Source organism: Canis lupus, chromosome 24 (assembly GCF_048164855.1).
Source record: "Canis lupus baileyi chromosome 24, mCanLup2.hap1, whole genome shotgun sequence".
Taxonomy (NCBI): domain Eukaryota; kingdom Metazoa; phylum Chordata; class Mammalia; order Carnivora; family Canidae; genus Canis; species Canis lupus.
Genome location: NC_132861.1, coordinates 14,966,264 through 14,981,666, shown reverse-complemented (window position 1 = coordinate 14,981,666; position 15,403 = coordinate 14,966,264). Strand labels below are relative to the sequence as shown.

The following is a 15,403-nucleotide window of genomic DNA, read 5'->3' as shown; positions in this document are numbered from 1 at the left end:
ATGTGATGTAATGAGCACTGGGTATTATATAAGACTGATGAGTCACTAAACTCTACCTCTGAAACCAATAATATTTATTTTAATTAGTTGAATTTAAATTTAAAAATAAAATAAAATAAAATGAATCCAGATACCTGAATATAAAATGCAAAACTATAAAACTATGAGAAGATAAGAAAATCTAGGTAACTTTGGGTTTGTTGGTTATTTCTTAGATACCAAAAGCATGAACCATGAAAGAAAAAAATTGATATTTAGACTTCATTAAAATTAGAAACATGTTCTGTGAAAAATACTGTGAAGTTAATAAGAAGACAAGTTACAAACAAGGAGAAAATAGTTTCAAAACACATATCTGGCAAAGGACTTATAACCAAATATACAAGGAACACTTAAAACTCAACAGTAAGAAAATAAAACAACCTGATTTTAAAAATGGGCAAAAGGTCTAAGCAGACACCTCACCAAAGAAGATGTACACATGTCACCAAGCATATGAAAAGATCATATGTCATCAGAGAAATGCACACTAAAACAACAGTGAGATACTACATGTGCCTATTAGGATGTCCAAAATCCAAAACACTGATAGCACCAAATGCTGGCAAGGGATGTGGAGAAACAAGCACTCTTACTCATGGCTTGTGGGAATGCACACCCATTTTGGAAAACAGTCCAGCAGTTTCTTATAAAGCTAAACATGTTTTACCACATGCTTAGGCAATTATGCTTCTTCATATTTACCCTAATGAGTTGAAGACTTATGTCCACAAAATAAATATAGACTTGAATATTTATACCAGCTTTTTTCAGAATCAACAGAACTTGGAAGCAACCAAGATGCCTTTCAATAGGTGAATGAATAAACAGACAATAAAATATTATTTGAAAAATATTTAAAAAGAAATGAGCTCCAAGTCATTAAAAGACATGAAGGAATTTAAATGCATATTCCTAAGCAAAAGTAGCCAATCTGAAAAGGCTACATACTTAAGATTACAACTCTATGACATGCTGGAAAAGGCGAAACTATAGAGACAGTGCAAAAAAATCAGTGGTTGCCAGTGATCAGTTCAGGAGGAAAGAGAGAATAAATAGGTGAACACAGGAGATTTTGAGGGCAGTGAAACTATTCTATATGGTACTGTAGTAGTGGAGAGTGACATGCATTTGTCAAAGCCCATAGGACTGTACAATAGTGAACTTTAATGTAAACCATAGATAGTTTAGCTAATAATAATATATCGATATTGGTTCCTTAATTGTAACAACAATTAATTGTAACAATTTGGCATTGAAAAGGAATGAAATACTGATACATGCTATAATATAGTTGAATCCTGAAAATGTTAAGCTAAGTAAAAGAAGCAAATCATTAAAGACCACATATTTTATGATTTTTGTTTACATGAAATATCCAGAGGGAGTGAATCTATAGACACTAAAAGTAAATATTAAATTAGTGGCTGCATTGGGCTGGGGGAGAGAGTAGAAGGGTAAAGAAGGGTAACAAAGAGTGAATTCTAATGGATATGGGACTTGCGGAGGGGGGGGGGCGTTGTTGAAGATTTGTGTTCTTGTGGTAATGGTCTCACAATTCTGTGAATAATCTAAAAACTGTAGATTATATACTTTAAATGGGGGGAATTGTATGGTATCTGAATTATATCTCTGTAAAACTGTTGTACTTAAAAAAAAAAAAAAAGACAAGGAATGCTTCAAAGTCTAATTCAATCAGCCAATATGTCAAAATCATATTTTACCAACAGAGTGACAACATTAAAGTTGTCACTGGCAACATTAAAATTAATTACTTTAGCAGTTATGGTCTATTGATACAAATATAGACATTGTCTTTCTTACTCTTACCCAAGAGGAAAGAAATTTATTTATTTATTTATTTATTTATTTATTTATTTTTGAGGCTGAAAAGTATTTGGTTTTTATTGTTATGTATTTGACTGGGTGAAGGAACTGCCTTCGTCACCACTGGCCCTAGAGGAGCAGGCAGCAAGATGGTTCTGGAGATACTGCCAATTTGGGTGTCAGGACTTACAGGTTCATGAGCACAGTGGTTCTTCCTTCTATTGAAGTGCAAACTAATTCACAGCCAGACTTCAGCAGAAGGGAGCAACTGTCATAGCTGAAGGCACTTTAATCAGGGTGCACACCCAATGCCAGAGTTTGTTTTCCTTCTGGTTACTCTGACAAATCTAAATGCCACTCTGCTGGAGAACCAGCACCACAGGCAGCTGGGTTAGTGTGTTAGTCTAGTGAGCAAGGTGAGGGCCTGCTCACTAGTAGAACTTCTTGTTAGCACTGTTCGCGTGGTCAATGAGCAGCTGGCATGGGGTGAACTGTTTTCCATAGGCAGCCTTATACTTCCTGAGCCGGTCCACTATCTTCTGAGCACCATACAGATCCACAAAGCAGAAGGGCCCACCCTCCAAGACATGGGGGAAAGCCAAGTCCAAACACTGCTCTGATGTCTCCCTCTGTGGGTGTGGCCAAGATCCCTTCCTACAGGCACATGATGGCCTCATTCACAAATCTTGTCACCAGGTGGTACTGGATGTCTTCATCCAAGGAGACGCCATACTTAGGGCGCACCTTCAGACTTGCCAAAATACCATCCATGTCAGAATTCACATTCTTAGTCTTCACACCCTCCTGGTAGATGTAAAAGCCCTTCCCAGATTTGTGACGCAGGAAATCCCTGGACACCATCTCCTTCAGCAGTTCTATGTTTCCACCTTCAAACCGTTCCCCAAAGGCTTTGCCCAGATCTTCTGATACATATTTTGCTACATCCACACCAACTTCATTGACCAGTGTGGCAGCACCCACAGGAAAGCCAAAGCTTGTGGTAAGGGAATCCAGCTTCTTAGGCTCAACTCCTTCCTGGAGGATTCTGAGGACTTCAGACATCATGGGTGCAAGGCACCTGGTGGTGTAAAAGCCAGGTCCATCTTTCACCACAGTGATGACCTTCCCCTGCTTGAGCCCAACAGCTACCACTGAAGCAGTGGTGTTCTTAGACGTTTTATCTGTTGTAATAATCTCCAGCAGCAGCATCTTGTCCACAGGAGAGAAGTAGTGCATGCCAATCACCTTCTCAGATCTTTTGCTGGCAGCAGTAATTTCATTGATTGGGAGAGTAGATGTGTTACTGGCAAAGACAGTGATCTGGAATCACCACCTCTACTTCTTTTAACACTCTATGCTTAAGACTCAGGTCCTCAAAAACAGCTTCAATCACCATGTCAGCCTTTTCAAAACCCTGGTAATCAAGCTGCCTAGTCAAGTTGCTAAAAATGGAGTCCCTTTCAAATGATGTTAGAGCTTTCTTCTTCACTGTATCATTCAATCCTTTGAACACCTGCTGCTGTCTTCAGCCCAGCCCAGTTGGCATAGCATCTTTAAGTATGGTCTTCAGGCCCTTATCCACGGAGACCTGGGCAACACCAGCTCCCATCAGCCCTGCATCAAGAATGGCTAGGTCCTTTACTTCTTTCTGCAGAGCTCCAAATTTATTCTTCTTACACAGGACCTGACCGTGATAGTCCCATCAACACCTTTGATTCTTTGGTCATTGCAAGCTCTCCAAATTTCTGAGATTCAGAGAGATAGCCAGCATCGTTCCCTTGCTCAATTCCAATCTTCACCACATCGATTATTTTCAGAGGTGCAGGATAAAGGCCTTTGGTCTGTTTTCATACTTTTTCTTCCACCTTTTTGTAAACCTATTGTCTGACAAATGGAATACTCAGGGCATATGATGTCAATTTTTTTTACTAATCCCTTGTTTCTTTTTATAGAGATTTTCTTATCAGATAGTCCTTTGGCAAAATTAACTGCAACTTCTTCTGAGTATTCAATTGTCCATCCCTCTGGAGGTTTTAATCCTGGTCTCAGGAGTTCCACTAATTGGTCAACCAGATCCATTTTCTTTGCTCTGTCTGCAGTCAACATCATGTCAAAAGCAGAAGGCAGACCCACCATTTTGGGCAGCCTTTGTGTGCCTCATGCTCCTGCTAAGATCTCCAGCAAGACTTCAGGGGCACCTAATACTGTTTTTCTATCTTTGGTTGCTATTCTATATTGGCAGGAAATGGCAAGCTCAAGTCCTCCTCCTAAACAGGCTCCACTGATGGCAGCCACAATAGGCTTTGTGGACTTCTCAGGTTTCTCAAACATTCTCTGTCCTTCCTGTGATATTTGTGTTATCTCTTCATGGGTCTTACAAGAAGCTAACATGTTGATGTCAGCACCTGCAATAAAGCAGCCTGGCTTCATAGAGATAAGGACAGCACTTCTGATTTTATCACTAGCCCAGATTTCATTCATTACTTCCACAAATTCTGTTTAGTTCTTTATTCAGTGTATTTACCTTTGAATTGGGCGAGTTAATTCGAACAACCACCACAAAGTTAATATGGGTTATTGACTCCATAGTTAATATGGGTTCTAGATCACAGAGCAGAGGACCCTGTAAAGTTGCAGCATACATAACCTGGGCAGCGGAACATCCGGGAGGCAGTGGTGCAGCTGAGGCTGCCTATAGCTCAGGAGGGCACCATCTTGAGCTGAAGAGGACGAAAGCGTCAAGAAATTTAAATCTTATAAGTGTCCAAAGGAAAAATACTCAGGAGGCAAAGAAGTGCAACTAGTCTCAAGAGCTAGGAAGATCAGAAAATAACTCCCTATAACTGAAAACAATGAGGATCATAATAATGTACATGGAATTATCTATAAGAATCAATTTCATCAATTTTCATCAATTTCACCCTGATAAGTCTTTGGTGCCAGATTCCAACACTTACCTAAAAATCTGCAGAGAATAGCCATATAACTGTAACTAACGCAAGATCAGAACTGTGGAAATTAACACAAGTCATAAGGCAGAAGATTAGATGCTCTGGTGGCTAATAAAAAATAAGAAAAATGACAATTGAAGGACAAGTTTTTCTAGATGGCATACAGTTGTTGCAAGCCCAGAGTACTAGAACTGATGACATAGATTTCGAAAGAAATTAGAAAGAAAGAGAGAAAGAAAGAAAGAAAGAAAGAAAGAAAGAAAGAAAGAAAGATCAAGAATAAAAATTCTTTTAGGCCATTACATCTTGAAAGATATATCTTTTTTAAAAAATCCAATTTTCTCTGATCAAAATCTATGTACACTTGACAATCCTCTCATGAGTCATTTGCTCTCCTAATGTGTCCATTTTTCATGAAGTACCCTTCAGTGGGCGACCTAGTTCCCAAGACAGGTCTCTCTGGACAGAGATGTAATGAAGAACAAGGTCTAGTCCCCAGTCCCCCAGAAGTTTGGTCCATGTTACTCAATCCCCAGGAGCTCATTGCTCCTGGGTGAACTGGAAAACATCCTGTGTGCAAAAGGGAAGGGATGATAGTAAAACACAAATGAATACATTTGACAATTTTCACTGTGATTTTAGCATCTCAGAGCCTGTCATTTGTATAAGTGACTCAGGCTAAAGAGATATCCCAGTCATACTAAACACAGACATTGAGTATTCTGACTCTTGTACTTTTTAGCCTCAGTCGTGGAGAGAAAATTCAGTGTTTTCTTAAAGAGTATGACATTGTTTTGTTAAAGTCTCTAAAACTGATTAGATCTCCATTCAGACCTTCCAAGCACTGCATGCTACTCATTGCTAGCTCTGAGTATACAGACAATCTTTAAAATGTAATATGACACTCACCTAGGTCAAAAACCACCAAGATCAGAAAGGAAAAACTGGGCCATTTATTACTGCCCTTTGAAGTTTAAAGAAAAGAATAAAAGCAGTTAACACCAAGCCCTACCAATTATACATAGTTATCTACCTTACTGGGAAAGCAGAGAAACTTAAAATATTCAACTCCCAATATTTCATTCGTTTATTCAACTAATATTCGTTGAATACTGACTACGTGCCATTCACTGTGTAGTGTGCACTGTGTACACTGGAGACTAGCATTCAACTGATGAATGAACCAGTCAATATAAGGCCATGACACTCACCACCCATCTCACATACCTGGCCAAGGCAAACTTACTTATTCTTTTTCTTTTCCTCTGACTTCCTTACTCTTTGACTTTGTTACCATGACTTCCAGGTTAAAACTTAAAATTAAAATATAAAATATATCAGTTTAATTGAAAAAGAATTGTACAATCTTTCAAGTTCAAGAAGCCAATTTTCCATTTTTTTTTAAAGATTTTATTTATGAGAGACAGAGTGCATGTGGCATAGGGTTGGGGGCAGGGGAGACCAGGGGGAAGGGTACAATCAGGCTTGCCACTGAGCATGGAGCCTTATGTGGAGCTCGATCTCAGAACCCTGAGATCATTACCTGAGCTGAAACCAAGAGTCAGAATCTTAACCCACTGAGCCACCCAGGCGCTCCTAGAGGTCAATTTTCAATTGCCCAGATTTCTTCCTAGTATGGGAGAGCAATAGACAACCTGGTGGGAACATAAGGAATAGGAGGGTTACATAAATCGGTTAGTCTCTTCATGTGCTGTGTCAACAGATGCTGAATAATTATCCACGAGGGCTGCTGCAGCACATTCATGCACTTGGTGTGAAGCAAGGTTAGGTTCCTAATTTTTCAATACATGACTTTGAAAAGAAGATGGACCCAATGATGTAAAAAAAAAAAAAATCCTCCAGTCTAAATCTGTTCTGGCTCCTGCAGGAACGAAATGCGGAGTTCATGGAACCCAATGACAAAAGAACTCAAGCCAAGAAACTAAGATAGCAATTGGTTCAGGAGCTACAGAGCCTGAGGCCCCAACAAGCAAATTCACAATGACCCTCTGGTGACGCTCAGGAGTCCAAGGTGCATGAGATCCCTCTGAACAGTAACCACCAAAGAATAGCACAATAGAAGTGTACTCTTCCATGTAATAGAATACCATGGATTAATCTAAGAAAATAACAGAAGAATAATCAGTGCTATGGAAAAATATTTCCAGTTTATTACGTGAAAAATTTCATGATTTGAGCAATATTTTTAAAAGATTTTATTTATTTATTCATGAGAGAAACAGAGAGAGAGGCAGAGACATAGGCAGAAGGAGACTTGATCCCAGGACCTCAGGATCACATCCTGAGCCAAAGGCAGACAACCACTGAGCCACCAAGGCATCCCTGAACTACATTTTTTGGGGAAAATTTGACAGAGATTTTGGATGGGGGAGATCTTTACATTTAACTTCTATGGGAAAAATTCATGTATGTGTATTAAAAACCTACAGTGGAATACTACGTATGTGAAGAAAGACATTGGAGGATTATACACCAGAACTTAGTCATTAGTCCAACATTAAAGATGATTATTATACTATTTAGCTTAATTTTCTGTGATAAACATGTATTTCTTTTAGATGGGAAAAATTATAAAAAGGTGTAACAAAATTGAAGGGATTAGGATATAATTCAGAAATGAAAGAAATACTTCGAATATTTTAAAAGATGTATTTTATAAATTTTCAGTATAAGACAGATTTATTCTTTTTTAAAGATTTTCTTTTGTCAAGATTATTTATTTCTTTTACAGAGAGAGCAGCACAGGCAGGGGGAGCAGCAGAGGGAGAGGGAGAAGCAGGTTCCCCGTTGAGCAAGGAGCTCAATGTGGGGCTGGATCTCAGGTCATGACCTGAGCCATAGGCAGCCACTTAACCAATGAGCCACTCAGATGCCCCAAATTTATACTTCTGAAGGAAAAAAATATTTAACTGAGCTTTTATAATTTCATCAGGATATGAAAACACTAGTAAGTCTATATTTTCACATATTTCACTGGGCAAGTAGAGTACATATCAGGTATGTTACCTTTTCAATTTTATCATAACATTCTTCCAAACTTTGCATCCTGTCTTGTATAACTGAACTAGCTTTTTTATACTCTGTCAACCACTGCTGATATTCTTCCTCAGTTAAATCTGTATAGGCAACACAGAGAGTTCTCAGCCCTGTAAGAGAGAATGAAATTATAAACAGATCAAGCCACCAACAATCAGGGAGATCGGGGAGGAGTACAGAAATCGAAAACAAAATCCAAAAGTATTTTAGAGGTCATGGGAACTCCTTCACATGGCCTTACCTGATCTGTCCCTGGCTACCTTGCTGATCTTATTTCCTCCTCTCCTCATTGCCTATGGTCCTATCCCTGCTGATCCTCTCACTCTGGACACTTGAACTTGTTCCACCCTTGACCTGGAATACCCTCCCCAAGAGAGCCATGTGGTTCTCTTTCCCTTCCTTCAGTCTCTACCTAACTCACCCTATAGAGATAGCACCCCACACTCTGTTCCACGGACCCTGTGTAATTTTTTTCCATAGCACTTACCACCCCCTGACATTATCTATTGGCTAATTCCTTCAGGGGATGAGCTATGTTTTGTTCACTTCTGTACTGGAAGCTTAGAACAGTGCACAGAATTCAATAAATAATCAGTAACTATTTGTTGAAGGAAGGAAAGAATGAATGTGGCTCTAGTTTTCCAATTTCAAAGGAAGCCAAATAATTGTTAAAATAACAAAAAATTAATCTGGATCTCATTTTGCAAAGAAAAGACTTTAGAAATCATATGGTACTTTAATATTTTAGGCTGACTTCTACAAAACATTCAGATAGTTGAGGATCCCCTAGAAATTAACTCTCCACAGATAAGCTATAGAAGTTGTTATCCTGTTTTGAGCTCCATTATAATACAGTTCCTATATGCTTCTACCTGTTTTAACCTGCCTATATCTCACATATTTTAAGATGGCAGCAAAAGGCCCAAAGTGTAACCTTGCAAAATATCGACACTTTCAGGCAAGACACACATAACTATAGGAAGCAGTAGTTTATAAATAGAAGGACAAAGTGAGATACAGCTTCCAGGTATTATTAGCTTTACTTTTACATTAGCTTTTTTACTTTTACTTTACTATTACACCTCACTTCTTCAAAAGTTCTGTAAACCTTTTAGTGAGTATTGTTCTTATTCAAAACTCACTCATGGAATTTTATTTCTTGAGAGATAGATGACAAGTCAAAATCAGGAGGATAATAAGAGAATGGCAGGAAAACATCAACTGTCAGGTTTCTGAGTTATATAAACAAAGTAATTAACTTCGAAATATATAACAGGTCATTTCCATTATGGGCCAAGTTCCTAGTACAACAAATAGAGATGGCAGAGGTCTTTGAATACACTGCTTTTGGAGTAAAGGAAGAACTGCACAGTAAAAATGTATTTTTCAGTGTTTGCTCATAAACATAAAACACTGGTGGAGAGAGGAAGAAAGGAAAAATAATATCTCAACAGGGTTTGTTTGAAGAACTATTTTTTTTAATTTTTATTTATTTATGATAGTCACAGAGAGAGAGAGAGAGAGAGAGAGAGAGAGAGGCAGAGACACAGGCAGAGGGAGAAGCAGGCTCCATGCACCAGGAGCTCGACGTGGGATTCGATCCCGGGTCTCCAGGATCGCGCCCTGGGCCAAAGGCAGGCGCCAAACCACTGCGCCACCCAGGGATCCCCGAACTATTTATTTTTAAGCAGACAGAAGGCATTACAAAGTCACATATAGAAATGGGTTCCCACATATGGGCCATGCATCAGTGGCATGCGTTCAGGTTTAATTTCAATATTTAAGAACAGCATTTCAAAAGGAAACAAGATTCTGAACTATTGTCATTTACCTCCTTTGGCAAAATGTTCCAGATGGGTTAATGTCTCCTTCATAAAGAGAGAATCTTCTGAAAGTCTCTCATAAATCACTGTATCCTATCAAAAAAAAAAAAAAATTATCATGACCAACATCTTACCTAAGCCTGAAAATCTAACTTCTAAATACTGTGTTATAATTTTATATTTATATCTAATACATGTGAAGGAACACAAGCAGCCCCACAGAAGGCTTAATTCCAAAAATGATACATTACATAACAGAGCAACAGAGATAACAGATTTCTCACTGAGACAATCAAAATAAGCCAGTAAAGCACAATCTCTAGAGAACTGAAAGAAAAAATTGTCAACCTAGCATCCTATATTGAGCAAAAATTTATTTCAAAATGAAGGTGAGAGAAAATAAAGATGAAATAAAAATCTTTTCAGACATGAACATATCACCAACAGATCCATGCTATACGATATGGTAAAGGGAATCTATCAGACAGATTATAGTTAATGGAAATATGAGTCTGAAGAGCCCTGAAAAATGATAATGAGTAGTCTGTGTAGTGTGTGAATGAATGTGGCTCTCTCTATATGTGTGTATATATATATATAATATTTTTCTTATATATTTTATTTAAAATAAATTATTTTTATTTTATATACTTATATAAACATATATATTTATATTTTATTTAATATAAATTTAATATTAAATATTAAAATATATATAATTGCTTGAACAGTGTGAAGTTGATAACATTTGTAAAATTAAAATGTCTGACGAGAATGCAAAGATGGGGAAGAGAGAGATTGAAGTTCAGAATTGTAATTCTTATATTACACATGAAATAATATATTATCACTTGAAAATAGAATGTAATAAATTGAAAATGTCTATTATAAGACCTAAAACAACCACTAAATTTTTTTTATAAAGGAAATAAATTGGAATTAAAAATACTCAAGTAATTATTGGAATAAAGAAAAAAAGAACTGGGACACATAGAAAATAAATGGCAAGATGATGTATTTAAACTAGCTATATCCATAAGCACACAGGTAAATGGTCTAAACATGTAGTTAAAAGGGAGAGATTTCCAGGATAAGTATGAAGTGCATGAACCAACTACATGCCCTCTAGAAATCACACTTTAAATATACAGACACAAATGGATTAAAAAGAAAGAAAAAGATACTCCCTACCAACACTAATCAAAAGAAGCGTGGAATGGCTATATTATAATGACAATAGAGATTTCAGAGTAAAGAAAATTGCCAGGGATAAGGAAAATCATTTTGCAATGACAAAAGGGTTGATTTATCAAGAGGAATTAGCAATTCTGAATGTTTATGCATCTAATAACATCGTTTTAAAGTGAAGATAAAATAGAAGCAAATGCAATGAAGTAAAAACTAACAGAACTTCAAGATGAAAAACACAAATCAACAATGACAGTTGGGGGTTTCAATATCCCCCTTTCAATAATTGATAGAACAAGTAGACAAAAAATCATTAAGGATATGGAAGATTTGAATAACACTATCAATAAACTTGACTTAACTGATAGTTAATAAACTACTTTACCCCAAAACAGCAGAATACTCAGGTTTTTTAAGTGCATACAAAACATTTCCCATTAGATAGGTCAGTCTGAGCCATAAAACAAGTTCCAACAAAATTAAAAGGAGTCAAGTCATATAAAGTATGTTCTGTAATAAAATGGAATTATGTCATAAGTCAATTAAAGGAATATTTCTGGAAAATTCCTAAATATTTCAAAACTGACCCACTTCAAAATAACTCATGAGTCAAGAAATCAAAAGAAAACTTAGAATATTAGAATATTTTGAACTGACTGAAGATGAAAATGCAGCACAAATCAAAATTTGTGGCATGCTACTAAAGCAATAATTTGGAGGATATTTATAGCACTAAACATTGGTATTAAAAATAAATCAAAAAAATAAAAATAAAAAATAAATCAAGTTTTGCCTTATGAAGCTAGAGAAAGAGGAGGAAATCAAACCACAAGTAAGCAAAGAATGGAAATAATAGAGAGTAGAAACAGATGAAACAGAAAACAGGGAAACATTCAGAAAAATCAAATCTGAAAGCAATTTCTTCAGGAAGATCAATTAAACCAAATAACTGAAAAAATGAATAAATAAAACCAATAACTGTCTAGCTAGCCTGCCCTCAGGTTCAGGTGGCTTTCTGGTAAATTTTAGCAAAGATTTTAAGAACAAATATTATCAATTCCACACACACTTTTCCAGAAAACTGAAATGGAAAGAGTACTCCCCATTAATTTTACAGGGCTAGAAGTGAAGAAAGAATAAACAGTTTAATAAATGGTGCTGGAGGGCAGCCTGGGTGGCTCAGCGGTTTAGCGCTGCCTTCGGCCCGGGGCGTGATCCTGAAGACCTGGGATCGAGTCCCATGTCAGGCTCCCTAAATGCAGTCTGCTTCTCCCTCTGCCTGTGTCTCTGCCTCTCTCTCTCCTTTCTCATGAATAAGTAAATAAAATCTTTTAAAAATAAAAAAATGGTGCTGGAAAATTAAATATTCATCTGTAAAACATGAACTTATATCTCATACTATATCCACAAATCACTCAAGTTGGTTTCCAGAGGTAAACATAAACCCTAAAACTATAAAAGGAGGAGAAAACAAGCAGAAATCTTTGTGACCTTTAATTAGACAAAGATTTGTTAGATGGGTTGCTAAAAGCATGACCCATAAAGGAACAAACTGTTGAATTGGACTTCATCAAAATTACAAATGTCTGTTCTTCAAAGATGCTGTTAAGAGAATGAAAAGATAAGCCACAGATATTTGCAGATCATGTATTTGATAAGGGACCTATATCCAAAAGTTAAAAAAGAATTCTCAAAACTCAATAAAAAGAAAAGCAAACAGTTATAAAAATAGGGCCAAATATTTAAACAGATGTTTCACCAAAGAAAATAATTGGGTAATGTGCAGAAAAGAGTTATCATCATAGGTCAGAGAAGGCTATCCTTAGAAAGACCTACTTATAAGGTTGGCTCTTGGCTGGTGTCTAAGGAATTTGGCTTGTATTCAATTCTCTGAACAGATATGAACTTCCCATGTGAAGCCTGCACATGGATTCCTCCAGACTCTGCTTATGACTTTTCCCTAATAATCTGGTTGTGTATCCTTGCTACATTACTGTAATACATCTTAGCCATGCATATAATCATGCATCCTTTTAGAGATTCACTAAAAAGATATGGGTAGTCTTGGGAACCCCAGCACAGATAGAAAACAAGCACATGAAAAGATGCTCACTGTCATCAGTCATGGCATGGAAATGTAAATTAAATTCACAATGATATACACACCTATTATAATGGCTAAAATTAAAGAGAATAACCATGTCAAGTGTTGGTGACAACTGCTGGTAGGAATGTGACCACAGTTTGGTGGTTTCTTAAAAGTTAAAATACACCTTCCATTGACCTAGCCATTTTACTGCTAGATATTTACCAAAGAGAAAGGAAACTATATGTTCATACAAGGACTGTACACAAATGTTTATAGGAACATTGTTTGTAGTAGACAAAACTGCAAACAAAAATTCCATTAACAGGTGATGGATGAACAAACTGCTATATCCACACAATGGAACACCACTCAGCAAAATGAAGAAATGAACTACAATGTTTATGAATTTTAAAGTAATTATGAGTAGAAGAAGCCAGAGAAAAAGCCATACAACCTATATGACTTTATATAAAATTTAGTAAATGCAAATAAATGTATAGTGACAAAAAGCAGATTGGTGTCAAAACTTACCAAACTGTACATTTCAAATATGTGCAGTCTATTTTATGTCCCTTTTACCTGAATAAAGCTGTTTTTCTTTTAAGTACTTATGTCTGTGAACATATACACAAGTCTTAAAAAAAAGAAAAAAGGATTTATACAGGTAAAGCCATTTCCTGAGATTCACCAAATCTAAGCACTTTGGGCTTGAAACTGGGATCAAAATTCCTGTTTTAAACCCTTAGCATCAACAAGTTAATCATTTGTTTTCCACAAAGCAACTTAATAACAAATATTTCACTAACATTAAAGCTTAATAAACACTCTGGTGTGGGGGCAGCCTGGGTGGCTCAGCGGTTTAGCACTGCAATCAGCCCAGGGCCTGATTCTGGAGACCCGGGATCCAGTCCCACGATGGGCTCCCTGCATAGAGCCTGTTTCTCCCCTCTGCCTGTGTCTCTTCCTCTCTCTGTCTCTCATGAATAAATAAATAAAATCTTAAAAAAAAAAAAAAACTCTGGTGTGAACCACCATAAATTTCAATGCACTTGACTCTTAGGGAAGCTTTGAGGCTACTCTATTTCACTCTTGGATGATGCTGTCAACAACCAGTGGCAACAGCAGACACAAAGTAACAACATTTTAAAATATTCTGAAGTCATAAAAGGCTTCCTACAAGTTGTTGAAACAGTGGGAAGGAGTTAAGATGAATAATGAATCCCTATACTTACAGCCCCTTTACAGTAGAGCCGGAGATTTCCTGTAGGAGTTCGCACAATTACAGACATCCTTTTTCTATTACTAAAACAATATGAAATGTATTATTAACTTCTATGTTCCTCAGTACATGGTGCTCACACACACACTCAAAATCAAAGTTACAAGAATTCTCAAAGTCCTCAGCTGACCATTAGTGAAAAGGTCAATGTGTTTCTTGCTAGTCTCCGTTTCTTAAACTACTTTCTACCGACTTTCTACCTACTTTCTCAAACTGAGATTCTAATACAAATGTCCACCTTCTACTACTATTTCCCAGTGACTCTCCTTTTCCTCCAGGGAAATGTATTGGCACAATACATTTGTCTCTATCAGGTAGACCTTCCTGTCCTCACCCTGCTGCATAGAGATATTAACCTGCTGGCTTGTAACTTTATGTATAGTTATTTTTATGTATAGTTCTGTCTCAAAGTCCTTTGGATTTTTTTCGTTTTGTTCTTGTTTTTTTTCTGATGGTAGAACCTAAACTCATGGATTTTATTCCTGATTTAGCAGGCCAGATAGGCTTGAAGATCTACCCTCTCCACCTTACCCCACACACTGCCAAAGTAAACTGGTCAAAATTGGTTGTTGTTTTTTTTCCTTCTTCCTCATCTTGTCATTCCCTGACCATCACCCTGGATGGCTCTCCATAGCCTATAACCACTTTTCAAGAGACCCAAACAAACTACCAGCAACTCAGCACCTTCTCAGGTATTTATCATATCTCGCGACCCTAAGTATTACACAATCCAAGGAGGGTTCCAGTGAGTAGTTCTACAGCTGAACATGTGAGCTAGAAAGTACTTGTCAAAAAGATAGGGACTAGCAATTGCTTTAACTACTTAGCTGTCAGAATACTACTAAAGACAACTGAGTCATTTAAGTGTCACCTAGCCAGAAGCTTATCTTTTAAGGACAGGAAATGAGTGCTCCAATAATAGTGATAATCAGATATTAAGTAAGGGGAAAGCTAGAATGAACATCAAAATACATTTTCTTAAAATAAAGTTTTTAGAAAAACCTTTCCTAGAGAGAGGAAAAATTGGTAACAACTTTTCTGAGATTTAAAGCTTTTTTTAAAAAGATGTCATTGGCTAACAAGCCTTTTAAAAAATATGATTTTAAAAAATCATCTGGCCTTGAAAAGAATGAATTATTCTTTTTCTAAT

The 15,403-nt window shown here is 36.8% G+C and overlaps 1 protein-coding gene and 1 pseudogene across 6 annotated transcripts in view; both read right to left on the bottom strand.

The window, feature by feature from the left end:
- The window catches only part of LOC140615799 (phospholipid-transporting ATPase IB-like), a 178,673-nt gene that overhangs the window by 105,223 nt on the left and 58,047 nt on the right, over positions 1 to 15,403 (bottom strand). For all 6 annotated transcript variants that reach the window (XM_072795717.1, XM_072795721.1, XM_072795718.1 and 3 more), the window contains 3 exons: positions 14,207 to 14,276; positions 9,706 to 9,790; positions 7,845 to 7,984 (listed from right to left, as the gene is read on the bottom strand). In XM_072795717.1, the coding sequence (XP_072651818.1) occupies positions 7,845 to 7,984; positions 9,706 to 9,790; positions 14,207 to 14,276 (295 nt within the window). The remainder of the gene's footprint in view (positions 1 to 7,844; positions 7,985 to 9,705; positions 9,791 to 14,206; positions 14,277 to 15,403) is intronic.
- Positions 2,298 to 4,580, bottom strand: LOC140616425 (trifunctional enzyme subunit alpha, mitochondrial pseudogene; annotated as a pseudogene).